Source organism: Nelumbo lutea, chromosome 8, assembly GCF_056320005.1.
Source record: "Nelumbo lutea isolate HS-2025 chromosome 8, American lotus-T2T, whole genome shotgun sequence".
Lineage (NCBI taxonomy): Eukaryota > Viridiplantae > Streptophyta > Magnoliopsida > Proteales > Nelumbonaceae > Nelumbo > Nelumbo lutea.
Window position 1 is genome coordinate 15458487 of NC_142691.1, and position 25078 is coordinate 15483564.

Consider the following 25078-nt stretch of genomic DNA (forward strand, 5'->3'; position numbering starts at 1 on the left):
TTGTATGTTTTTAATTTTTTCGGGAGATGTTTCCAATGCGTGGTTGTAAATGCAGTGAGATGTGTGTGAGGATAACTTTGTGAAGAGGAAATCTGGACTTTCTTCTAACATCACCCCTACTTTCACATGGCACAACCCAAACAGATGGGTAGAATACTGGATCAGTGCACACGTGTCTACAAAACAGGAATAGATTGATATAAACTACATGAAGAGTATCTAAATTTGGTAATTTACAACTCTACTAGCTAGGAGCCTAGGAAGGAGGGTTAAGCTCTTAGGTCGAGTCTTCCTTGGTTCGTTGACGAAAAGACGCAAGCATCCTTATCTTAAATTTCATTGGTCCACCTTGTCTCTTATGCCACGTCAGATTAATAAATAGCAATGACATTTCAAAGGTTTTCCACGGCAGAGAACGAAATGAATAGTCTTTCCAAAAATAAAGAAATGAATATGGTTTAGACTTGAGACGGATAGGTTGAGCAAAAACCTAAAAAACTTACCGCCGTTTGTAAAACGTCCTAAATGTCATATTTTAATCTGACGTGGCATAAGATATGACATGGGCCAATGAAATTTTAAAGGACATTAGGACGCTTGCGTCTTTTCTTGAAGCACGGAAGGAAAAACCCCTGTTCATTCTACTAAAGTCATTTCGAAATTTTCGGGTTGTCGTTCGTTGATCCCGTTTAAGATTTCCTTTCTAGGATAATATATTCTGAGAAAAAACAATCCACCCCGTCCTTCCATCTCTCTCTCTGTCTCACACACACACACGCACACAATTTCGCTGCGAAAATGGGAAAGAAAGGTCAGAAACATAAATACCCATGTGAACATCTTTGTTGAGACGGAAGGAGGGGAGTCAAATTCAATTCGCTTTGCTTCCTTCCTTCTAACCCAGAGCTAGTTCATGGGCTGAAGATGGTGAAATGGTCACCATGGATGTCACCGACATCCAAGAAGTTTCAGGTGAGGATGAAGCTGAAGAGACTGGAAGGTTTTGAGTTCGACAGCTATGGCAAGGAAAATGAAGAGCAAGACACAGAGAAAGTGGTGGCTGTTGAGATGAAATGGAAAGCATCCAAAGGGAGATTAGTCCCCTTGCATCGGTCGTTGTCCAAGCACCGCCGTCGACATGTTTCCGCCGAGATAATTCCAACAAGAGGTGGTGTGCTTGAATGGGACGACGATGAATTCGAAAGCGTGCCTAGTTTGTCGATGTTGCAGAAGGACAACTCGTTCAACCCATGCAATGTTTCATTCAATCTTCTCTTTGTAAGTTTTTTTTTTTTTTCCCTATACTTAAGAATTAAAGAAAATCCTATTCTATTTGACAAAACTCCTGCTTCAAAAGACCTTATCGTCCACGATTCGTTGACGTGACCTTAGTGATATGCAGGGACAAAAGGGTAACAAACTCCCAACGATAGGGACGACTACGCTGAACATTGCCGAACTGGCTTCACGCATGGAAACTCAGGTAGAAACGAAGCTTCCGATCACTTTACAGGTTGCCGGCGTCGCCAGCGAAGCTTCGCTTTTGGTACATTATTTATTTATTTAATTTTATAACAAAATATCATTCATTTCTGCAAATTAACAGTCTTTCTTCGGATCGAATATTGAAATCTACAGGTATCGATAAGCTTTGTCGAGATCAAGAGCTCCTACTACTCCAAGGAACCCTTGGAAATTACCCACGACGAATGCATGGTTGATAAGGATGATGGGTTCTTAAGAAAAATGATGGATCTAACAGGCTATGTCTCTAAGAATAAAAAGAAAAAGACGTATGCGGAGAAGAGCCGAAAGGGCTCGAAAATATACTCTGGAGAGACGATGGACGATTCATCCACATTTGACTCAAACATCTCGCAGGGAAATGATTCAGGTTCAATCGAGCAGGAGTTAGGCCAGATGGATCACCTCTCAAAACAGTGCGCGATGGTAGCAACTGGAGACGAGCCATCAGCTTACTATCGTGAAAATAGTATGACGAAGGTTCAGTTGGGACCGTCTCTGAGTTCAAAAACTCAGTTGGACTCAGTACCGAAGTTTGGGTTCTTGTCGTGGAAGAAGAGGAAGCTGTCAATGAGAAGAAAAGATGAGCCACTGATTAGGAAGACCAAACGCAACGAAACCGTTGATTTTGAAGCGGTATGTATATTTTTAGAATTTTATATTTACAATTTCATATTACCAAAATATACCCCAAACCGCGTCACAACTTCGTAGATGATAATTATGATAGGGGCCCATAAAACAGGAAAAAACACACACACACACAAATTGACCATTTAAATGACGAAAATGACCTTAAAAAATGTTGACTCCTTTATACGCGGTGGCCGGTGGGGATTCCCTACAAACATGGGATGATGGGAATACATCAGCACATTGGAAACATCGTCCCACAATGGGAGATATTCTTAATGCACGGCTGGATGCTACATGGAGTGAGTTTTTACGTGTGCAAGATCTAGACTCATTTTTAGAGTCAATCGCGATAGACCACGTCATATTCGTACACAAGGCTCCACAAGTCAATCTGATATGGTCCACCATGATTGGTCCAGTATCCTCCCATGCGTTCATGGTGGGCTAACTTGAGCAAGGGACAAAACTGGGCCCCCATGTCACGATCAACTTATTATTTTTTGTGGGGTGCATGTGTCTGGGCTACTTGCTGGCTTGGGCCATTAGTTATCACATGTTCAAATATTTAAAGTGGACCGTATCCACCTTTGGATGAAAGAATGAAACCCACACGGCACATGCTAATAATCATGTACATTTGGTGGAGTTGGGTTCAATTGTCTTAAGCTAGCTTGCTTGGTGGTATCCCTTGTAGCAGAAAACCAGTGAAAAATTAAGCAGAGGTTCATCTCATAGGTCCGAATGTAACAACCATGGCTTATCTATTGATGGATGGGAAGAGAGGGAACTGATCAGCCGAGACGGTCTGGCAAAGCTCAAAGCCAGTGTCTTCTTTGCTTCCATCGACCAACGAAGTGAGAAGGCTTCCGGAGAGAGTGCCTGCGCTGCCCTTGTTGCAGTCATTGCAGATTGGCTTCTGTCAAACAGAGGTGCCCTTCCAACAAAGGATGAATTCAACACTCTGATAACAGAAGGTTCCTCTGAGTGGCGGAATCTCTGCGAAAAAGAGGACTACATGCAACGTTTCCCTGACAAGCACTTCGATCTCGAGACTGTGCTAGAAGCAGACCTTAGGCCTCTTTCAATCATGCCAGACAGATCTTTCATAGGGTTCTTCAGTCCTGAGAAGTTTGAGTCCTTGAAGGGACATATATCCTTCGATAGTATATGGGACATGATAAGCGGTAGCATCAACGATGGTGAGCATCAGGTTTATATGGTCAGCTGGAATGATCATTTCTTCATTTTGAAGATTGCATCCAATGCCTGTTATATAATTGATACTTTGGGAGAACGACTGTTCGAGGGGTGCAGCCAGGCCTACATCTTGAAATTTGATGACGCATCCTCCATTTATGGGTTGCCGAAGGAAGACAGAAATGAGAGAGACAGCAACAATGGGGAGAATACCCATGAGCTTGTTTACAGGGGTAAGGAGTGTTGTAGGGAGTTCATAAAGAGATTTCTTGCTGCTATTCCATTGAAGGAATTGGAGATGGAAGAGAAGAAGGGCCGGTCAGTCTCAGGCTTATCCCGCTATCGACGTTTGCAGATTGAGTTCCACTTTAGCTCCACTACTTCTGCATCTTCTTCTTCTTCCTGTTCGGATGAAGCAGAGGATGGATTTTTTCAATAGATTAATTGTACATCTGATTGTTTTGCGGTTCTCTAACTAGTAGGATGGATTTTTCAATCTTTATATATACATAAAGTTTTGACACTATCCATTCACTGGATTAAAACTTAGCAATTGGTCTCCAATGCAACACAACAATGTACTTACTACAGTCCAGAAGTCAGAAGATGAGAAGAATCATTTTAACTTTTAACCAAAACAGCAAGAATAAAAAGTAAAGAACTTCATATTACAACGGAGGAAGAAAACCTGCAACTATCCTCCGTGAGATGATGATGAAAGGAACTCAAATTCCCCAATTTAGAATGCACAAAAGTTGGCCCAGCTACTGGATAGAAGGCCACACAATACAATACTTTTGGTTTAACTCCAACAATGGGGTCACTGTAAATCTGATCATGGAATTGAAATTTCAAAATCTAAATGAGGGAATTACCCTGCTCTCTCCGCTTCCTATAGTAACTGTAAAGCTTAGTTTATGGCCGTTGACCAACTAAATAAGGTCCGATGAAATCGTTTCTCTTTTTAAGCCTATTCGTTCTTGGAATGCCGCTGACAAGTTTTTCTGGTAAGAAATCTGAAACCCATCAAAGAGGCCCAGTGACCGTCGATCCAGTGGCACCCACCAAGTAAAAGCTGCCTACCCTCACTGCCCTTCTGGAACCGGTTGCTGTCAGCACCTGAATCCCTGAATCATCCATAGCCCTAAAAATGAAAACGATCGGTTCAGATTAGAATTGATTTTCCTCTTATGTTGAATTTGGCTTTACTGTGGTAGAATTCAATTTTTATTTTCCTTTCTGAAAATACCTTAATCTGACCATATAAACACTTCTTGGCTTAATCAATCAATTGCTTCCAAAAGTTAGAGTGAAGGTAAAACAGATGATTCCAGAACACCCCATCAACCCCCTTAAATCGAAGATAATGATGAACAACTGCTACAGTACCCACTTACCATCAGTTCCAGCTTAGAGAGGAAACGCGACCGATTGTCATTTAGTCATTCTGCCGAGCAGATGATAAATGGATAGATAGACCACTTGGAGCGGACGAGGAGCGGGACGAGGAGCACCGACAAAAGCGAGACGGACGGACTGATAAATAAAGATGACAGTCGACGACCGCTATTTATTGAGGAAGGCAACCAGAGGCAGAGTCTCTGACTCAGACAGAGAACCAACTCCTAGAGGCAAGTTTTACCGAATGACGTCACTCGTGGTTGGTGGGGAGCTAATCCGGACACGAAACCGTTATTCCAATCCAGTTAAATGAGTCGGTTGAGGAACGTGATCTAAACCGTTCCCATAATGGGCCATGTGTCTCTTTGGTAATACCGTTGCGTTGCGAGTTGCGACTCTCAACTAACAAAGAGGTCAGAAAATAGGAACGAGAGAGAGAGAGAGATCCGGGAGGGAAAGAGCGAAGAAGAACAAATTAGCTTTCGACGCAACGACGTGTCTCTCTGACGCTCTGAGTAAGTACTTGTCATATCTTCTCTTATGGAAGTAGGAACAGAAGGAAGAGAGATTAGAGATTAGATTTTACAGAGAAAGTGCAGAGTTTGTATGTGTTTATGAGGAGCAAGGGAGCTTTTCCTTTTGTTGTGACTTGCACTCCCTTACTCTTTACTCTTTGTGTTCTTGGGTTAAATTCTTGTTCTTAGCTGGAAATGGCGAGCTCGGTAGTGGAGAAGGAAACACAAACACCAGGGAAGGAGGAAGTAGTATCCGTCGAACTCACGGCACCTACTGGCTGGAAGAAAAAGGTTTAGTGTTTTTCTCCCTGCTATTATTAGATTCTTCGGCTTCAGTTTTAGTTCAATTACTTTGTGTTTCTGTTGTAATTTTTTTTCTTCTCTTATGTAAAATCATTTCTGGTTTTGTTGAATTGCTTAATTTGTTTGTTGTTTTGGTGGAAATTGGGCTAAGTAGTTGTAAGTTACCAGCTAGGGCATATTGAAGGATACTTCTGATGTTCGGTATATTTTATTTCTTTTAGAAATTAATTATATTATAGTGTTCAATTTTTATGTTCTGAAAATTTCTGGTTTTATTATTGTTCTGTTTGTTGATTATGTTGTTTCAGTTGCTGGAAGGGTTATATGTTTTCTGTTAGGGTTTGTACATTTCTCTTATTTTTATGGAGGTAAAAGTTCATCCTATGCAAAAATTTATTGTCTCCTTGCTTCCAGTTAATAATCTTCTCTCGTTTCTTCTGGCTGCTCTTATTGATTTGAGAAAAAGAGGTTCTGTATGAAATGTGGAATTCGGTGAACTGGGGAGATTGTAGTCTCTGTGGTAACCTCGGGGTAAAGTTTACCATGTTGGAGGGAAGTAGCAGTAGTACATGGGTTTCTTCTCTGTTTGCTTGATTTTCTGCTTCTTCCACGGTTCCACCTTTCTGGATAAAGGGGGGACCACATTCTTTTCTATAGTTGCAAGAATTTATTCATTTACTTTTGATCTTTGCCACTTTCTCTATGGTATGAATGAAGAATTCTATGCTTTACCTTTGACATCTGCTACTTACTTTCTGGTCTTGGAGTTCTGCTGTTGCATTATTATGTGATTTTCATACCTTTTTCTCTTTATATTATATGTAGTTAGGGCTAAAGTTAGTTTAGCTTCTTTTTGTCTTGTATGAGGAGAAGTTCTCTTGAAATTTAAAGCTGATATAGTTAAAAGAAAATACATGTTAGCTTGGTTACTGGTCTTTGGGATTAGGGGTTTTGCCATTTGCTTGTTCTTTTTGCTTGGTCTGCCTACTTAAATAAGATCTTCACTAAGGACAACTTGTTAAATAGAAGAATGGGGATTGATTCACTAGAATGTGTCCTGTGCAATAGGGTGGAAGAATCTGTACATCACTTATTATTGCATTGCAGCTTCACTTATAACATCTGGGTGAAGGTGTTCAAGAGTTTTGCTGTCTATTGATTCTTTCCAGCATCTGTAGAAGATTTCATGAAAGGGTGGTGGATCCAGGGCCTGAGCAAGAAAGGGCCTTGGTGCATCATGGGTGTGTTTGGTGGTGAGCCCCCAACTTACCCCACCTCACCTTCCATTGGCAAAAACAGAAAGGGCCTTGGTGCATCATGGGAGTGTTACAGGAGGTGTTAAAACAGTGTCTGAGTGTCTGCATGAGTTAAATCCATTAGTGCATCCTGGTAATTCTGTACACTAGACTACTTGTCCATTTATCAACCTTCCAAGAAAACTTAAGATATCAAACATCATATGCCCCAAGAGATTTAACCTCTGTCGAAGAATCTTAGTTACAATGATTTTGTTGTAAATGTTTGGAGATAAAATTTTCCAAAGCAGTCCTGGATATCTGATTTATGTTGTGAATACATTATGAGAACGATCTGTTGATCAACAAAGAAAATTATATTATAAGAACAAAAAATGGTGGAAAACAGCTGTCAAATAATAGTTGGATGTTTTCAGTTTTCCATTCCTTTCCCCTTATCTAATAACTACTGGAAGGGTAGAAATTAGAGTGCTGATAAAGGTGGTTATCTGGTTGCCATGTTTGACACATTCCAGTGCATCCAGTACAGGTTTCCTTTCCCAAAGTTGCATTCATGTTATATGCTTGGATCCTCTCCTCTTGGTCCCGGGGGGGGGGGGGTGGGGGGGGGGGCTCAGCAGGAAAGGAAGATTTTTATGGCTATCCTCTCCTCTTGTTTGCTGAGTTTTATGGGGGAAGGAACAACCAAATTTTCAGAGGGTTCTGTTTCCCTGGTAGAGGGTGTGATCGGTAGAGCTGTGAGGTTATTGTTCAAATGGGTGAAATGGGTGGTTGCAGAAAGGGATTTCAGAGGTATTGATCATGACTGATCTTTCTTATTTGGTTCTATTGATGTAAATCATTGTGGTTGCTCTTGGGGGCTGCTCTTGGAAATCATTGTGGTTCCTCCTTTTGGCAATACAATACTGACCTTTCAAAAAAGAGTTACATGTTTGGGATCGTATTTCTAGTTAAAAGTACTTAACAACAAAGTCAGACTTGGAACTACTTGCAATTCATATTTAAATTATTTTTCCTTTATATGGTCATTCATTTACTAATTCCTTCTGATAATTTCATACGCCTGTCTTTTTTCCCTTTTATTCTATGCAGTTCATACCCAAAAAAGGAGGGACACCTAAGAAGAATGAAATCATATTCATTGCTCCAACTGGGGAGGAGATCAATAACAAAAGGCAGTTGGAACAATATCTCAAGTCACATCCTGGTGAACCTGCAGCATCAGAGTTTGATTGGGGCACTGGTGAGACACCGAGGAGATCAGCAAGGATCAGTGAGAAGGCAAAGGCAGCTCCACCACCAGAACCTGAACCTCCAAAGAAGAGAAGCAGGAAATCATCGGGTTCAAAGAAAGACAGTAATGAAACAGAAGTCTCCCCTGAAGGATCTGAAAAGAAAAATGAAGTTCAGATGCAAGAGGCAGAGGCTGACAAGAAAAATATTGGAGAAATAAAGATGGAGAAAGCTGTTACTGCAGAAAATGAAGGTATGAATGAAGACAAAAAGCAGGATGATTCTCGAGAGGCATCTGTGGACAAATCTGATGTTGGAAAGGATATTAAAGGTGATGAATTAACCAAGAACGATAGCACAGAAACTGAAGCTGCTGACGCTGAGAAAGCTCAGGTCCCAGAAAAGGGAGAGCCATTGCAGACAGAAGCAGATACAAAAGATTGCCTAAATCATGCTGAACAAGAGAAACCAGAGACAGCTGTTGCCAATGAAGTGAAGCATGAAGAGGTGGGTGAGAAAATGAAGCACAACAAAAGTCCACCTGAACCCATTGGGGAAATCAAGGAAAACCAATCAGGACCTGCAAACGAGGATCAATATGGTTTGCACGTTGAAGAGAAAGGTAAAAAGACGGAGGGGCCCGTGATAGAGAATTGCAGCCAGAACGGAGAAGCTGGGGAGACCAAGACGCAGGAGGTCAACCAAATTGGACGAGTCGGTTCACAACAACCTCCTCCTGCACCTGCTCCAGTGAGCTGTTGAATGTAATGTCCTCTTTACCTTATGTTTTACACTTCCCATGGCTTACTCCATCTCTTGTGTTCTTTGGATGACTGTAATCTCAAATGTTGATGTCAGATAAGATTTTTACCTGTATCATGGTAGAACGGGCCTCTAATGCTGCAGCTTTTTGTTGCATAGGGGAGGATTTAGATTGAACCTTGTAGCTATTGCCTGAAATTGTGATCTCCAACACTAGCTAATATGTAATGTAATCTGCTACTGATCTCTAATCTTACTGTTTTTGAACCATTTGCATGGCCCATATGGTTTGACAGATTTCCTTAAAAAGGCAAGAGCTCGTTTAAGTACTTGAGTTGACCGTTCTGCCGAGAAGTGCATTATGGCAGGGCATAGGGATGATCTGGACAATGGCCGGTTCAGTCCGCTCTATGCAAGTCTTCGATGTATACGAAAATTTCGATGGATGCCCTCCTGCTCTCCCGACAACGTTCTGTGATGGAAAGGGAGTAAACTTCGCTCGGACCATCTTTTACTTTGAAAACTAAAATCTAGAGGACCTAAGTTCACCTAGTAAGGTTATATCTCGAACCAGCAATCTCTTTGACGTGACCGTGCAAACCTCTATGTGCTTCAGGAGATGGTTTTGAATAAATAGGGCAACATACTGTTCAGAAAACTGCAAATTTGATGTTGGGGTTTTCTTAATTGAATACTTAAATCAAAGCCATTCTGAATCTCTTTGGTCTAACACAAGTGGAAATGATATGCTCTTCCATGAATGAGATACATGGTTTGCACTTCAGACTGTGCCCATCATATTTAAAAAGCTCACCGGATTAAATATACTACCCAGACGATCCAAAAAATAGCCAACCAATTGCATAATATATATGTCAACAGAGTGGTTCATCCTTCATTATAAGAGGCTATTAGCTGAACAAGCTATGACACCACCAAGAGAATCTCTTATAATTCATGTGGATGCCGAGAGTAATAATAAAAAGACGAACAATATTAACATCACGAAGAGTGTAAGTTGTCATCTTTCTGTAAGATAATGTGGGAAACCACATTACAGCAGTGGCTGCAGCATCAAGTATTCATCAACATACAAATGAACAGAATCAGAAATATGTTAATTTTGGCTTTACCTCTAGGATTCAACGACTCATAATATTAGTGTCATAGTTTCATTTATAGGGAGATATTTTCACCCTCATCCCATATTCAAGGTATCCCACCTGCACAGTGATTAAATTACTCAATTGGTGGTTTCCTCCTTCATGGATAATATTTAAAATGTGTCCAATTAGATAGTTTTGACTGGTTTGGAAAGTTTCTCCAGTGGTCCACCATTCAAACCATAATCTTAAGCCAGTTATCCCACCAATGCATGGCTCAGTCACAGGACACTCCACAGTTATAGACACAGAAGATGTGCCCTGTTAAAATGATCTACAATTTGGATCCACAAACACATAATATCGTGAAAACTGAATTCATTAGATATGAGCCAACAATTCCATCTCCCATTTCCAAGCTAAATGAAGCTTTAGATGAGCAACCCCTTTTGGGTTGACATTCAACTCCCAAGTGTGGTTATGACTCAACCTTCTCAGACCCTCTTGTGAATGAAAGTATAAGAAATCACACTATCAATAAGAATTTAAAATTAACATAGTAACTTCAACTGAAGGTAAGCCTTGGAACAATGGTTGGGTTACTCCATTGGGACCTGGCTGACCAGGGTTCAAATCTTGGAAACAGCCCTGTATGTGCAGGGGTAAGGCTGTATACATCTATCCCTCCCCAGGCCTCTCATTGGCGGGAACCTAGTGCACTGGGTTGCCCTTTAACATGGGAGTGAAAGTAAAAAATTATGCAACTAACATGGAGATGAAGTCCACTAAAGAATCTGACTGTACCACATTTAATTTCAACTCTATTGACAAAAAACTTAATTGATTAGACCGAACCAGAAAAGGGGACACATTGTTATGGGCAGTAAGAAAATACACATTTTTACTGACCACCCAAAGGAAAACAAATCTATTGGATGGTTAATTTGTCAGTTTGTCAGACCATGCCATTAAATGACTCAATTCGAAAATGCATCAACTTGTGTGTATAATGAAGGGCATATAACTATAATTCCTCTTTGGACAGCTTACATATTTCTATATAGAAGAACATAAGAATCAATTATACAGAAGTAACCTTAGTATGAAGCAGATGTATAGACAAGCTGATTCATGGATTTCAAACGACTATTTTCTGTCAAATGAGAGCAATATGTTTCTCAAAGGTGTCAACCATGGAACTCATTCCGTACAAGACTAAAATTCTGTAAGTTGATTTAGCATGCATTTGGTACCATCATAACAAAGATTGATCTCTTTCTTGGTAAAATGAGTAAAAAAAAGAATGCATTCTCTCTACTTTCTTCTGTTGTGTGTGCAATGAAAACAAAGAGCTCAACCTAATATTAGGTTACCATTGGTCAGGATGGTGAAATTTGACGTGAAGATGAAACTTGATAATCTTAACTCCCTTTCAGGTCTGATACAGATAGAAGTTTGCTTTGGAGAAGTCTCCTTGATGCCATCAGAGGAGCACACTATCCCAGACCACATCATGCCTTGTTCTTTAACATTGCATATTCGTCTATGTCAAACATTTGAAGGCTGGAACATCTTTAACTCATTGCTTACCACCCAAAAGGGGTAAAACAATCCCAAACTTATGGTTATAGAAAATCAATGAATCTTTATCTAGCTGCTGTATTACAAGTTCTTGAATTCACGGTGCAGATGAGAGCAGTTTTCAGGTACAAAGCTCATCAAATAATAAATGTCTCCATTCCATTCAGAAGAAATCTCAAAAGACCTTCAAATGCATAAGCAAAGGGGTGAATAAGTTTGTCAAAAGGACCTGGTAAAAAGGAATCCAACCAACATTGTTGTAACAGCACATTGTTGTTTTATTTCCACAAAGTAATAACCAAAAATGATTGATTCTAGAAAGCTATAACAAAAGCATGAGCAAATTAAGAAAGCAACCAAAGCTCATATCAGAAGACTCACATTTTCCAATCCTCAAAATCTAAATCATCCATGGCTGGCTAGTTCTAACTTCTAAATAAAGAAACAAATAGCTTGAGAGAAAAAAGAGTGATGACTCTTTACAAAAAAGAAAAAGAAAAAGCAAAAGAACTCCAAATGAGGAAAGGTATGAGTTGAAACCAAAATCCTGCTTTGCTTCATAGGCCCTTAAGCTGCTCAACCAGCCCAGTCAATGCAGTCCATTTCTCCAATGCACTGGCAGAAGTCACAAAAGCTTTCTTGGAGGATTCTATGTCATTCTGACTGACTGCAACAGAAGACAATGTAGCAAGAATTTTATTAATGGTAATTTTAATGCATTGATTACAAAGTTACCATTAAAAAATATACACCCACCTGATGAAATCAAGGAAGCTAATGAGGAATTGAATGTATCAACCTCAGTCTTCTCTTCAGGACTGGAACTCAGCTGTCAAAAGTGCATACAAGAGAAACAACAATGAGAAACAAAATAATCTGAGGCCGACAAAATCCAAACAAAACTCATTAACAGTATTAGTACTGAAAGTGGAAAGACCTTGGTAAAAGCTACATTGACTTTTATAACCCAATCTGAGTCCGTGCTTGAACCAAGAACTGAACTTGCTGTGGGTAGATCATTATTTTCTATGGCTTGGCCCACTTTGCTCAGCTTGTACACGAGATCTTGCAGAGATGCTGTGATTTATAGTTTTATTACCAAGGGAATAGAATAAATCAGCCACAGAGGAAGTAACCCACTTTTCTTAAATAAGAATAAGAAAAATGCAATTGCCAAAAGTTTGAGTAATATTGAAAAATTCAAATGTATGAGAGAAACTTTTTTACTTGTACATGGAATACACTTTTAGTTCTTTTGCATGGTAACAAATAGTACTATAGTAACTATTCTTAAGTTCTGTTTTTTCAGTATTTAGTGGATTAACTGACATAGATATATTAGAATGAACCTTTAAAGTAATATGTATATAGATAAAATATGAAGCATGGAATAAATGAAAGATAAAAGTACAAATTATTTATGATATACTGAGAAAAAATATGGTTTTGATCTACTTTCCATATCTAAGTAATATTAGATGTTCGTATCATACTCAACAGTAGGAGATTCATTTTAGTTATAGATTTATAGGTAATCAGTATTGAACTTCAGATAAACATCGACTTATTACCAAAAAAAAAAACACCTGAGGCTGATGGTTGAAAACAAAATAACATTCAACCGCACTACAGTTCATGTTCAGTTTGAGCCAGGGACACAAACTCTGACTAGGTGATGGTACAGCACTTCATTGCCATTGAATGAAACATCAAAATACCAAAAGAAAACTCGAGGTACAGGTTCAACCCAATGACCCAGTAAATTAATGCCTCACACGGATCAACAAACTAAAACCAATGCCTCATGCTTAGATTGATTTCTTCGCAAGGATAGAAACAAAGATCACTTATACCAATCCCTACCCTATTTGCGACAGACATACATACCAAAAGAAAGAATGAGAAAGGACTCCCCTGTTACTAAACTATTGGCTTCTAGCCTTCTACAGGTAGTCAATTATTCTCCACGTAATACCATGCCTCTCATTGACCACACAATGAAGCTGATAAGGTTTCTAGTCTCTACACCAAGGCTAAATTCCGGGACTCGAGCTGTATGACACCAATTTTTAATCGTTTGACCAATTCCACCTTCACAAGAGAGGATATAATTATGGCTTTGGGTTTTTCAGCCATTTATTTTTAGGAATTACCATTAATCATTGGGTGCTCCACTTCATCAATTTAGAACACAAGAGAAAATCATGAGAATCCAAGAAGGATTTAGGCTAGCCTGATATCAAGTATCATGAGTTCTTTAACTACATAATATTTACTTCGCCAATTGTGATGAATAGCATGTCTGGGCATGGAAGGCATTACCATTTTGCTTAATTGAATACATCAGATTGATCAAATTAAAGCTAACAAGAAATGGCAACGATAAATTGAACAAGAAAAGAAAAGCCACAAGGTCCACAACACACGGGCGCACTAAAAAATTTGGATTTTTTGGGTTTTATGCAGAAAACACAGAGGGAAGAGCCGGACCTTTCTCTTTGTCGGATGAATTAATAACGCCTTGCCTCTCGAGCCTCTTCTTTCTGTCCCTCTTAACCCTCTCCAATAGCTCCTCATCATCGTCAGCCTCTAGGACAGCAGCATAGGCATTAGAGAAGCAGTCCTTACCAGATAATGAGAGAGTCAAGGTGGTGGTCAGGTAGATAGCGAGACTTCGTCTGGTCAGAATTGGACAAGGACGTTGAGATTCAGATCCTGTCTTGCAGAATGCCACAGTGAGAGAGTTGGGTCTCTTGGGGTTGTACTTGTAAGAACAAACACAAATGGATGGCGTTAACGACGACGACGACGACGAAGAAGAAGAATAAGATCGAAGGGAAGGACCGAAGGTATTCGCAGAGAGGAACGTAGTTGCCATTTTTTCCCTATTTTTGGTCCTTGTCCTTCCCCACCTTTGCCCTTTGGTGGGAAAAGAGAAGCGCGAGGTTGTGGCAGTTGGAGGATAAGATTGCTGGTGCTGGATTCAGAGTTCAGACGACCTGATCCAGTCATTTTTCAAATGCTTAGGGCTATTTTAGCCCTTTAAAATAAACGAATAATATAAGGATTAATGACTGCAGTCCGGTTGGATCGGGTATATCAAGATCCGAATTTGATTAATATACGTATAGAATCGAGTCTTATCCATCGTATTAAGATTCTACTCCATTAAGATTCATAATATTGAATATTGTTAAATTTTTTATTAAAATAAATTGAGGTAAATAAAATAATGATCATTTTATTCATAAAAATTTATTATTTAAAAGGCCATTTTTGTCATATTCAGGTGTTGACAATTTTTTCTCATGTGAGAAAGTTATTTATTCACGTGAGAGATGAGATGAGTATTGGAATAATAAATCATCCCCAATCCCAATATAAATCCAAAAAACAAAAATCATTGATTTCTTGGTCAATGGAAACCAAAACCCCATTGACCAATTTTCTCCATTCTCAAAATCCCAACAACTAGTGCTCCCTTAATTGTTAAGATCAATGTTTAGAGAATTAGATGTCATACAATCCGAAAAGGAGAGATTCATGAAGCAAAGGCATAATTGAGGTCAAACCAAAGGTTGAATCATGATGATATGGCATATATGTATATACTATAAGTCATATAAATACTATATATAATATGATTTACAAATTTTGTCATATTTAAATATGTTGCATGGTAAGATTAATAAGTTTTAAGGCAGTGTTTAGAATTGATGACGTTGCTCTAGAAAACGGTGATACATCAGTGCCATGTTGGAAAAATTGGTGCTTCAGGAAACGTCAATATGCTTGAAATCATTTTTCCATAAAAAACAGTAAGGCATGGTTTGGAGCAACGTTGAATTCAATGTTTTCTCAAATTGGAGTTCATTGCTACCAAGGAAGATATGATGTGGGAGTAACATGGACTTCATATAATGGGTACCAGTGCTGAAAACATATATGGAGCATTGGCACCAACAGAGGGTATTATTACTCCAAGAAACGTTTGCTTCCAAACAAAAAAATAATAATTTTCTCAAAAAACAGTGCTTCCAACCCACGCATATGCAGCACCATTCTACAACATTGGTGCCAAACATATACTAAACCAAATGATCAAATGTTAAAACCTCTTAATTAGCATTTTCTTTAAATTTTTATATTAATTAAAGAAATGGATTAATGATAGTTAAGTAAAAACAAGTAAATAAAAAGTCATTTTGAAATTTCGATTACTTCGTGACTCAGATGATTAACCAGTTCACTGATTTTCAGGTTAAACTGGCCAGACAACTGGTTTTAATAATTCTTTTAAGAATTCATGCTCTTGAGGTGTGACCTGGCCAGAGCCTCAGGCCATGCTTCAACCGGTACAGTCTAGTTTCATTAAATACTGGTTAAGTAAAAAACTTCAATGCAATATAAGGACAAGCTCGCCCATTATATCCTTTATTTGATTTTTTTTGGTAGAAACTAGGAAGAGAATACATATTAAAACAAGTAGTAGCATAACAAAACAACACAAATTAAGGTATAATTAAGTCTTGGTTCGCCATATCTTGGACCCACTCAAGTGGATCATGGACAAACAATCCAAACTCATTTAGACATTTTCTAGCTAGCATATGTGCAACAATATTACACGATCTATTTACGTGATTAAAAAAAATAGATAAGTTTTTAGTAAGTAATTTGATATTCATGCACAAAAAGTTTACATCCAAAGCCATATCAAAGTTTCCTGTCTTCAATGCCTGCACCAGAGTTTGGCAATCAAATTCCACTGATATATTTTCATCCTTGTACATACTCAAAACTTCTAAACTGTTGAGGATTGCCATCACTTCATCTTGGATGGGAGATGAAGTTGTTGATTTGCCAAAAACTACTGCTATCACTGTTCCATCAGCATTCTTTAATATTGCACCAAAACCTGAATTTCCAGGACAGAAAAAGCTCCCATCTACATTCATCATAAGTTCCGCTGATTCTAGTGCATCCCAAAAAGTAATATGTTGATTTCTAAGACTTGAATATTGAAGAGAAGAATCTCACAATTCTGTTTGGGAAATCATCACTCTCTGTCTCTCTCTTTCTACATCCTATAAGATACAACAAGGGTGACTCTACCTAATGGATCTATATTTTCAAAAATTTTGCAGTTCCTAACTCAAAGTATCAATATGAATCATGACATCTCTAAGAGGGGTATTAACACTCTAAGAGTGGCTACTAGCTAGATGTCTTGATTGGCTAATTAGTTATATATAGCATATTGAAGATCAAAATATATAAATAAAATATGATATATTCGATACATGGTGTACTGTATTGATACTTTTAACCTTGTCTAAAACACTATGAATCTTCCAATGCTCTCTCTTTCTCTCTAAATTTGTTAAAAAACTAGTCCATATGTCAACCTTTTCTCCCTTTCAAAATTTGCTGTAAAATCTCCTTATAAATTACTTTCATTTTTAATATTTTATTTTTTAAATCCAATTAATTGGGCATGTTGAACCAATCACCCTTTCCCACCCGCAACAAATAGGCTCAAAGTGGAATTACAATCAATCACAATTCTAAATCGTGACATAGTAAGAAATATCCAAAATAGGACACTTTCTTTCCTAATCCATAGCATGGATTTTTTTTTTTTTTTTCCTTCTAGCCAAATTGAGTTTAACATCAAAATAGAAGGGACCAAAACTTGATCATGGAGATTCAGAGTTGACCCGCATCATTGATACTGAGAGCTAGGTTGATGTCAAAATAGGGGCAGAGCATGAAGGTTCTCCAACCAAGAAGTCTACCGAAGCAGACAAAAGAGTCAATCAATTTCAATTCCTTAACACTGAAAACAGGTTTTTTTCCTGTTTTTTACATCTTCTATCCATCAGTTTTTTGTATTTGGGGGAAAATATTGTGTAAAGACCTCAAAGAATGGGTATAAGCCCAGAAAATCTTTTTGCATTCATTGCCCAGGGAGAGGAGATAGCCTTTGTGCTTTTGTGCTCCCCAGTTCATATCCACGATCCATTAATATAAGGAGCTTCTGTCAATGACCATGTAGCCTTAGTGGTCAATTGGCTCTCATCGGGAAGCTATGTTCAAATCAAACCCGTAGCAAGGGAAGCTCTCCAAATGAGTCCCGATCTGCTGTGCATACTACAGCCACACATTGGGAATATCGTCATATCTCTTATACTTGTTCATAGCATACATACAGCATTTTGCCTGAGACAACTTAATCTGTGCTTCTCTATGAACTATCATAGGAAATGCTATTGGACTCTACGTGCATCATCTGTTCCTCTCAGCCCCACTAATCTAACAGATTATGGGATCTGCTCCTCTAGGGACCTCACAGCTGCATCTCATCCTGTATTGTATTGAGAACATCTTTTCATTTCATGAATAATAAATAAAAGTATGAAACCGAGACAAGTTGCGATAAGGTCAGTGTAAAGTACATTCTGTGGGGAATAAATCCGAATTCATGCTAAAGGTGTTTGATAATATGGTTGGTTTTATTTAAAAAAATAATAATAATTACTACATTAGAATTGTTTTTTTTAAAAAAAAAAACAATTATATTGCCGAATACCCCCTAAATTTTGCAGAAGGATGCATTGGTTGGCACAGACAACTAGTCGTGGATGCATTTTTGAGTGAACTCATCACTCGTGTTACACATGGGGATTTGGGGAACCCTGTTGACAGTTTAGGCTATCAAAAGAATAGACTAGTGTGATTACTCTTTTGCCCCGCACCCATTGTAACGTGACAGCCAAAGGTTTTCTACTTTTCTTAACCGGGTTTAGCATATGGCACCTTGGGAAAACTTTGGCTGCTTGGGAGCTTCTTCCACATGATACATCAACCTACTCAGTCTCTTCTGTTTTTCAGTCAAAAGAATATTAAAGATAATTACTCTTTTGCCCCACAACGTGTCATATACAAGAAGCTCCCAAGAAGCTTGGGAGCTTCTTCCCCTTGAAAATGACTGAACTGAATATAATTGATTGTCAGTAGAATGCTAGTTCTTTAATTGGTGAAACTGCATTTCAGAGTAACTACTTTACCCTTAAATATTTCACTATACACGTATTTTGTCCACTAAAAAACAGACTGATGTGATCAAACAATTCAATTCATCCAATTCAACAGTTGCTTTTATTTTCAAAAGCAAAATTGTACCTATTGGTGAATACTCTTTCCAAACTAGGCCTTAGTACATTTTTCATTTTTTTTTATGAAAATATTACAAACCATGCATTTCTCTTATCTTGGCTTCCATTGCCTCCTTTTCAGGGAAAATGTTTTCTATCAATTTTTGGGTAGACATTGTCTTTCTACAAGGAGGCATAACCTTAATCTAATCAACAAATGTTGCCCTACCAAAGGAAAAGTGAACAAGTGTTCAATTGAAAACAACATAATTCGCCTTTATGTGTTCTTTACTAAGTATATACAAAGGTTTGCTTTGTAGGCGATGATGACAAAACGAAGAAGGCCCAATCACTAGGCTAAGGAATGACTAGAAATGAACCTATATCCTTTCTTTGCTGAGTGGGGCTTGCCATTCAGGATTCACATAAAAAAAAAAAAACTTACACATTAAGGGAGGCTGGTGTGAGGTGTGAGCTTATAACTTGCACATTAAGACTTAACAGTGATGGTGTGGCCAAACTAGTGGAGGCCTCTCAGACTTCCACTCAAACTTAGTATTAGATTCTTTGGCCCATCCCAGATACTTTCTGCTTCCAGCAAACTCTAACCAAAGTAAAAAATAAAATAAAAGTAAAACTAAAGAAATTTGTAGCTGGCTTGAACTGACTGGCACTTAGCCATGCAAGAAGTTGTTATACCTTAAACAATTTGACCAGCAAAAGATGTATGTAATGGTAGATTTCTTTAATTGGATTCTAACTTGTTTGTATCAATCTATAGTAGAAATAATGCTAAATTTCACTGTCCCCCCCCTGAGCTTTGTCTATTAATTATCAAAAGTTCTCCCATGTACTTTGACTAAAAAACATTGAGAAACACCATCCAATATCAAGTTGGAAATCCTAATAACAAGGGAAGTATATATATCCCACCACTTAACAGAAACTATGGCTTAGAGTAATACTTCCATCTCATCTCACATAGAGAGAAAAGATTAATGAAGATAATTAATAAACCCAAATTAAACACAACTAAATGTATGAATATTGGTAATTTAATTAATACTTTTCTATCTATTATTATTTAGGAAATAAAGCATTTTCATATTTTTATTCAAATTTTAAAAATTCACATTGCTTATGTATTATATATTTTTATGAAAAATCCCATATTTTTCAGAAATATGCATATTTACTGACTCAGTAAATATGTGTAGATACCTCTCTCTGGAGCTCAGCAGCATTATCAAATAAAGGATGCCAATTTCGGAGCTGGATCTACTATGCATAATATAGTAAGCATGTTTAATGAGTACTTAATAAATATTTTGATAATTGTCAAAAGTAATTTTTAATTTTTCTTATTTTAAAGGAAAGATAGTGTCAAAAAATTTTCTAAATACTCATTAAACGTACTTACAAATTTATACCTACCTGATCCGGACTCGCCAGTTTCACCAGATGGGAACTGGTAGTCGTACTCCGTGAGCACACTGAACAAAGACAATCACTTTGCTGATACTTGTCTCTCAAATCTATCCAAAGTAAGCTCATTGGTGTGCTGTGTTCTTGTTCACGTGCATGGATCTCAAGGCACTTTTGACCATATTCATCCAAAGCAATATGCTTTATAAATTGATCCTTAAATTAATATGGGTAAATTACTTATCCCTCCCCAAAGGTTTTGGTCAAATACTCATAGCACCCCCTAGGTTGACCTACCATCTTATGCCCTTTTGACCATATTCATCCAAAAAAATACTCCTTTTGCTAGTAAAAAGCTACATGGGTTTTTTTTTTATGAATTAAGACAGAAATAGGTGTTTTGTCAAAGTGCCTTTTGTATTGATTTTGCCTCTAATATATATATATATATATATATTTTTAAAACTGATAAAAGTAAAGTGGTTCCATTTACAAATTAATACTAAATATTATTACTTTAGCATGCCATATTCTAATTCATTTTATTTTATTTACTTTTCAACCCATTTTCAACTTTTTCATTCTTATTCTGGATGCCATGGCAGAAAAAGTTTGTTCCTTCAAGCTCCAAGAAGTAGAATTAAGGGTATTTTTATCCATATAATATACCAGAAAAAAGTATTGAAAAGGGTAATATGGAGTCGTGAAAAGTTTTAATTTACATGCAACCTGAGCACTTTTACTCACTAAAGTTGACTGCAAGTTTGTGGAGGGCCAGAATAATTTTAACTCTAAAGTACAGTGGGTAAGTAATACTGTAATACAAAAAGGAAAAAAAAAAGGTGAACTTACAAAGGGTGAGTAAGGCCGTAAAAAGAATTAAGGTACCAATATTTTACCTTGATTAATAAAATAATTAATGGAAGCAAGCAGTGAAGTGTTTCCCTTTGAATGGCAAAGGGACAGAAAGAAATGTAGATTATTGTTTACTTTGTTTGTTCTTTCAAGTTTCAAACTGGAGCATCATTTAAGGTTACAAGTGCAATGAAGCTTGTAAATGACAGTATAATTTGTATATATAGAGAGAGAGAGAGGGCATTTCAATTTTGTGACTGCATTGAGACATCAACACCGACCAATTAATTATAGTTTAATGAATCTCAATCTCTCCCTCCCTTCTTTATGTTTATTAGAAAGAGAGGATTATAAGGATGCTTGGGTGTAATAATATATATATATATATATATATATATATGTCTTGGGGGTTTGCTAAGGAAAAAGAAGAAGCACACCGATCATTTAGATCTAGGTTGAAGTTGTGAGATTGGTTTCTATACTGGTAGATGGACCGATGATGAGAATGTGATTGCTTTCTATAACTAAGGAATACTTTATAAACTTCTTTACCTCTTCTCACCCATGACGGCCAGAACTCTATTGGAGAGGAGTACAAATACAAATACGTAGAGCGCAAAACTTTATATTTTCTTGTTGACAAGGTGAAAATTAAATTAAGGGATGGAATTTAGTTTATTGAGATTCTGTCATTGGCTTCAGTCTATCAAGTAATTGATGCAGGATGAAGTAGCGAGCTCTTCCATCGCTGATGTAGCCTTCGCAAGGATTAGTTGGCAAAGATCTTTTCCCCCTTGGCTTCTTATTTTTCTTTGGCCCTGTCTCTCCGAAGTCCAAATCAACCACTTTTCAGAAGTGGTTCGATCACGGCATAACCCCTCCATAGTCCCTAACCAATTTCATTAGTGCAGACTACCTGATGGTGCGCAATCTGGCCGGTCTTAGCTGTCAACGAATTCGCCTCTGAGCTGAAGCGTCGGGGAGCCTGAAACGGGAAAGATGAGAGAACTCCGGGGGGAACTCGGTATGATAACTCCGAAGCTCAAGTCAGTAATCTCTCAAAGGCAAAGTGTAGACCAGATAGCGCAAAGTTCACATACATTGTTTGTTTGGGGCAGGGGGCCTTTTATAACCACTTCGCGCACACGCTCCGAGGCCCTTGTCAGGTCGGGTATGATTACCCTTGCGTTTGTCAATTCGGTCGTCGTCCTTTCTGCTGGGACAGAACCGCCACTGCCTAACCGTCTCTCTAACGGGAGATGGCGGTGGCAGGTGACCGTTTAGAGTGCGGCTGTCAAGCGTCAGATCCCAAGTCAGTCAGGTGCGGTGCCCTCGGGTACGGACTTCCTCAGTGTCAGGCATAGTACGGTTTGTTTGGTTTTGGTGCCCTGAAGGTGATGTGGTGGAGTGGTGAGCGAGGCGAAGTCTTTAGTTCGGAGGTATGTATAGGGCCGGTCAGTTCAGCGAGGGGTATCCTGAGTTGTTACAATGCAGGCCAGTTCGGTGAGGTGTATCCCAAACTGTTACAAGGCAGGCCAGTTCGGCAAGGTGGAAGGTGGATTTGTCCCGTTCTTCGAATCTTGACTATGCGAGTTGCTTTTTCCAGGGTTCTTCGGTTCCGAGAAGGTGGGAAACGTGCCTACTGCTCATAAATGTTGACGGTCGTGACAGCGCGCATTTAAATTTCAAAAATTTGCACCGCAAGGACGTGACAGCGGGTCATTTAAATTTGAAAAAAGCGCGCCACCGCCGTTCTGAAGGGACGTGCGTTGGCGGTTTTGTCAGTTGCAGGGAGACGTGCGGCGCGGTCAATTTCATAAAGACGTGCGCCGGCGCGACGTCGGTTTCGAAAAGGCGTGCGCTGACGTTTCGCTCTTTTTGGAAAGACGTGCGCCAATCAAGTCTTGACCTCAGGGGACGTGCGGTCAGCGCGAATGTGGGTCGTCGGATCATCTTTGATCTGCATGGTCGGTTCTTGGTTACTGTAGCTATAAATAGTGGGAGACCCCAGTCGATTTGTCACTTCTGCGGTTTGCCTCTTGAGCTCGCGTCCAACTTTTCAGCTCGCGTCTAGGCTGGTTACTTAGCCTTCAAAGTTTTTGGCTTGTTCCCGTCTCCGAAGCCTTCAACACTTTCCGGTGAGTACTTTCCTGGATCCACCTCTTTTCCTTGATGTCTAGCTTTGATAGCTTAGACGACTCTTCAAGTAGGACTGATGTAGGTTCTACAAACCGATCTGTATCCCCCGACTGCCTTAGTGATCCTGAGGTGGAACTTGAGGATGACTATGAACCCGTAGGCCGAGCCGCTTTGGGCAGTTTGGCGTCTACCTCTCACCGAGGTCGGATGCTAGACAGGTTTGGTCCCTCGACCATGACGCCCAAGGGGATCCAATCTATACTCATGTCTTACAATCTACCTAGGGGTATACATATTTCATTCCCTCGGGTAGTTTTCCTTGGGAACACGGTCCTGACGAGATCGTGATTTTTTGAGTGCAGCTCGCTGCGGGGCTGCGACTGCCTTTCCACCCCCTTTTAGTCGAAGTCATAAACCACTTTGGAGTTACCATTGGCCAGCTTCACCTGAACTCTATTCAGAACCTAGTGGGGACAGTCTCCCTTTTTTGCGAGCAGAATTTCTCTTTAGACTTGGAGATATTCTCCTCCATCTTGATGCGCAAGAGACAAGCGGGTTCTCTTCCTGGGGGAAGACGGGCGTATTACCTTTCTCCTCGCCCGGGCTTTAAGCTTCTGCACGATCTTCCTAATAAGGTCCCAGCGTGGAAGCGGGATTACTTCGGTGTGCGAAGCGCACAAGGATGGCCCTTTCAGACCGGGTGGGGTGAGGCCGCTCCTAATTCTGGTGTCACTCTCGACAAAGAGACGGTGAAGGGCCTCCGGCAATGGGCATGGCAAGGTTTAAAGTGCCATCAGTACTTAACGGAGGCCAAGCTTGTTGCAGTCGGCCTGAGTTTGGGTAGGTTTCTAGTTCTGTGGTTTCTTGTTTGCTTTGTTTCTTCATTTTTTCTAATGTCGAACTCGTTTCTACAGGTGTGATGGATGCGGAGAGAACTCGTGGGGGGTGCCTGTTCCATGGCATGAAGAGGAGGAAGCGGGTCACCAAGCGAACTCGTGCCGAGCTGCCCCCGGATGAGGAGCCTCAAGTTCCAGGCCACACGCCGGAGGATCTACCCAGGGAGCTCGAGGTGACTCAGCCGGTGCATGAAACTACCAGGGCGCCTTGCGTTGAGACCACTCATATGGGTGCTCCTGCATACTCCAGTGCTCCTACTCACTCTGGGTCCGCTCATACGCGAGCTGGGCCCTCGGGCTCGGGAGCTCAAGGGGAGTTGAGGAGCGTGTTGATGCCAAACTACGCTCTTCAGAAGAGTAGGGAGGCTACTTTCCCCGAGGAGATCGCGACGTGAACCGATCTTCCTTTGAATTAGGTCGCCTGTCGTGCCGTAACACATGCTATGGTGGTAAGTCAGATTTCGTCTGCCTTCTTCATTTTCTATCGCTTTTGTTGTTGTTGCTCACTTGTTTCTTTTGGTAGGTGAATTCTTCAATTCACACCTTAGCTACCGAGGCTGCCGCCCATGCTGCTGAAGAGGCTTTCCATGCTGCCGAGGCGAATACCCGAGCTGCTGAGGCGGCCGCTTATGCTGCCGAAGAGGCTGCTCGCATCGCCATGGCCAGACAGGCGATGTCTTAGCGTGATGCCGAGGCCATGGGGGTAGTCGTCAAGCACATGGCGGACTTAAAGTTGGACTTGCAGCATCAAGTCGAATATCTTCAGGAGGACATTAGGAAGAAAACGTAGATTTTTTCCCAAGGCATTGAAGACGCCAAGAAGAAGGCCGTTGAAGACTATATTGCCTCTCCGCGTTTTGACGATCTGATGGCGGATTCTTACAGAAGGGGGTTCAAGCTGAGCCGGTGGATGATCCGGAACACGTACCCCGACCTCGATGTTAGTGCCATATCCACTTCGCGTATAACTCAGGAGATGGCCAATGCTGCCGATGGCGAGCCAGATTCTGAAGGAGAGGCAGGGCCTTCGGGTGTTGTTGAAGTGCCTTCTGATGGCGAAGAAGTAGCTCCGGGCATGTAAAGATTTTTTTTTTG

At 39.7% G+C, this 25078-nt stretch overlaps 3 protein-coding genes and 1 long non-coding RNA gene across 7 annotated transcripts; 2 read left to right on the forward strand and 2 right to left on the reverse strand.

Annotated features, from left to right (window-relative positions):
- The first annotated feature begins 638 nt into the window (after positions 1 to 638).
- Positions 639 to 3903, forward strand: LOC148842957 (uncharacterized). 4 transcript variants are annotated; one of them, XM_088959183.1, is made up of 4 exons: positions 639 to 1278; positions 1403 to 1546; positions 1639 to 2160; positions 2858 to 3903. In XM_088959183.1, the coding sequence occupies exons 1-4, from the start codon at positions 925 to 927 to the stop codon at positions 3794 to 3796; spliced, it is 1959 nt and encodes a 652-aa protein (XP_088815309.1). In that variant the 5' UTR covers positions 639 to 924; the 3' UTR covers positions 3797 to 3903. The 4 variants fall into 4 exon arrangements, with proteins under 4 accessions (XP_088815309.1, XP_088815310.1, XP_088815312.1 ...); XM_088959184.1 differs by having other exon boundaries at positions 721 to 1278; positions 1403 to 1483; positions 2855 to 3903; XM_088959186.1 differs by having other exon boundaries at positions 721 to 1278; positions 1403 to 1483.
- Positions 3904 to 3964: 61 nt separating this feature from the next.
- Positions 3965 to 4894, reverse strand: LOC148842958 (uncharacterized). The gene is made up of 2 exons (XR_016103643.1): positions 4755 to 4894; positions 3965 to 4501 (listed from the first exon to the last, which is right to left on the reverse strand). It is a non-coding gene; the product is annotated as an uncharacterized LOC148842958 (long non-coding RNA).
- Positions 4895 to 4973: 79 nt separating this feature from the next.
- On the forward strand, positions 4974 to 9097 carry LOC148842959 (uncharacterized). Its single transcript, XM_088959187.1, has 3 exons — positions 4974 to 5273; positions 5463 to 5564; positions 7925 to 9097. Exons 2-3 carry the CDS (start codon positions 5469 to 5471, stop codon positions 8825 to 8827), a joined length of 999 nt encoding a protein of 332 aa, XP_088815313.1. The 5' UTR covers positions 4974 to 5273; positions 5463 to 5468; the 3' UTR covers positions 8828 to 9097.
- Positions 9098 to 11765: 2668 nt separating this feature from the next.
- Positions 11766 to 14540, reverse strand: LOC148842960 (chloroplast thylakoid lumen protein). The gene is made up of 4 exons (XM_088958550.1): positions 14002 to 14540; positions 12449 to 12588; positions 12268 to 12340; positions 11766 to 12178 (listed from the first exon to the last, which is right to left on the reverse strand). The coding sequence occupies exons 1-4, from the start codon at positions 14387 to 14389 to the stop codon at positions 12069 to 12071; spliced, it is 711 nt and encodes a 236-aa protein (XP_088814676.1). The 5' UTR covers positions 14390 to 14540; the 3' UTR covers positions 11766 to 12068.
- Positions 14541 to 25078: the final 10538 nt, after the last annotated feature.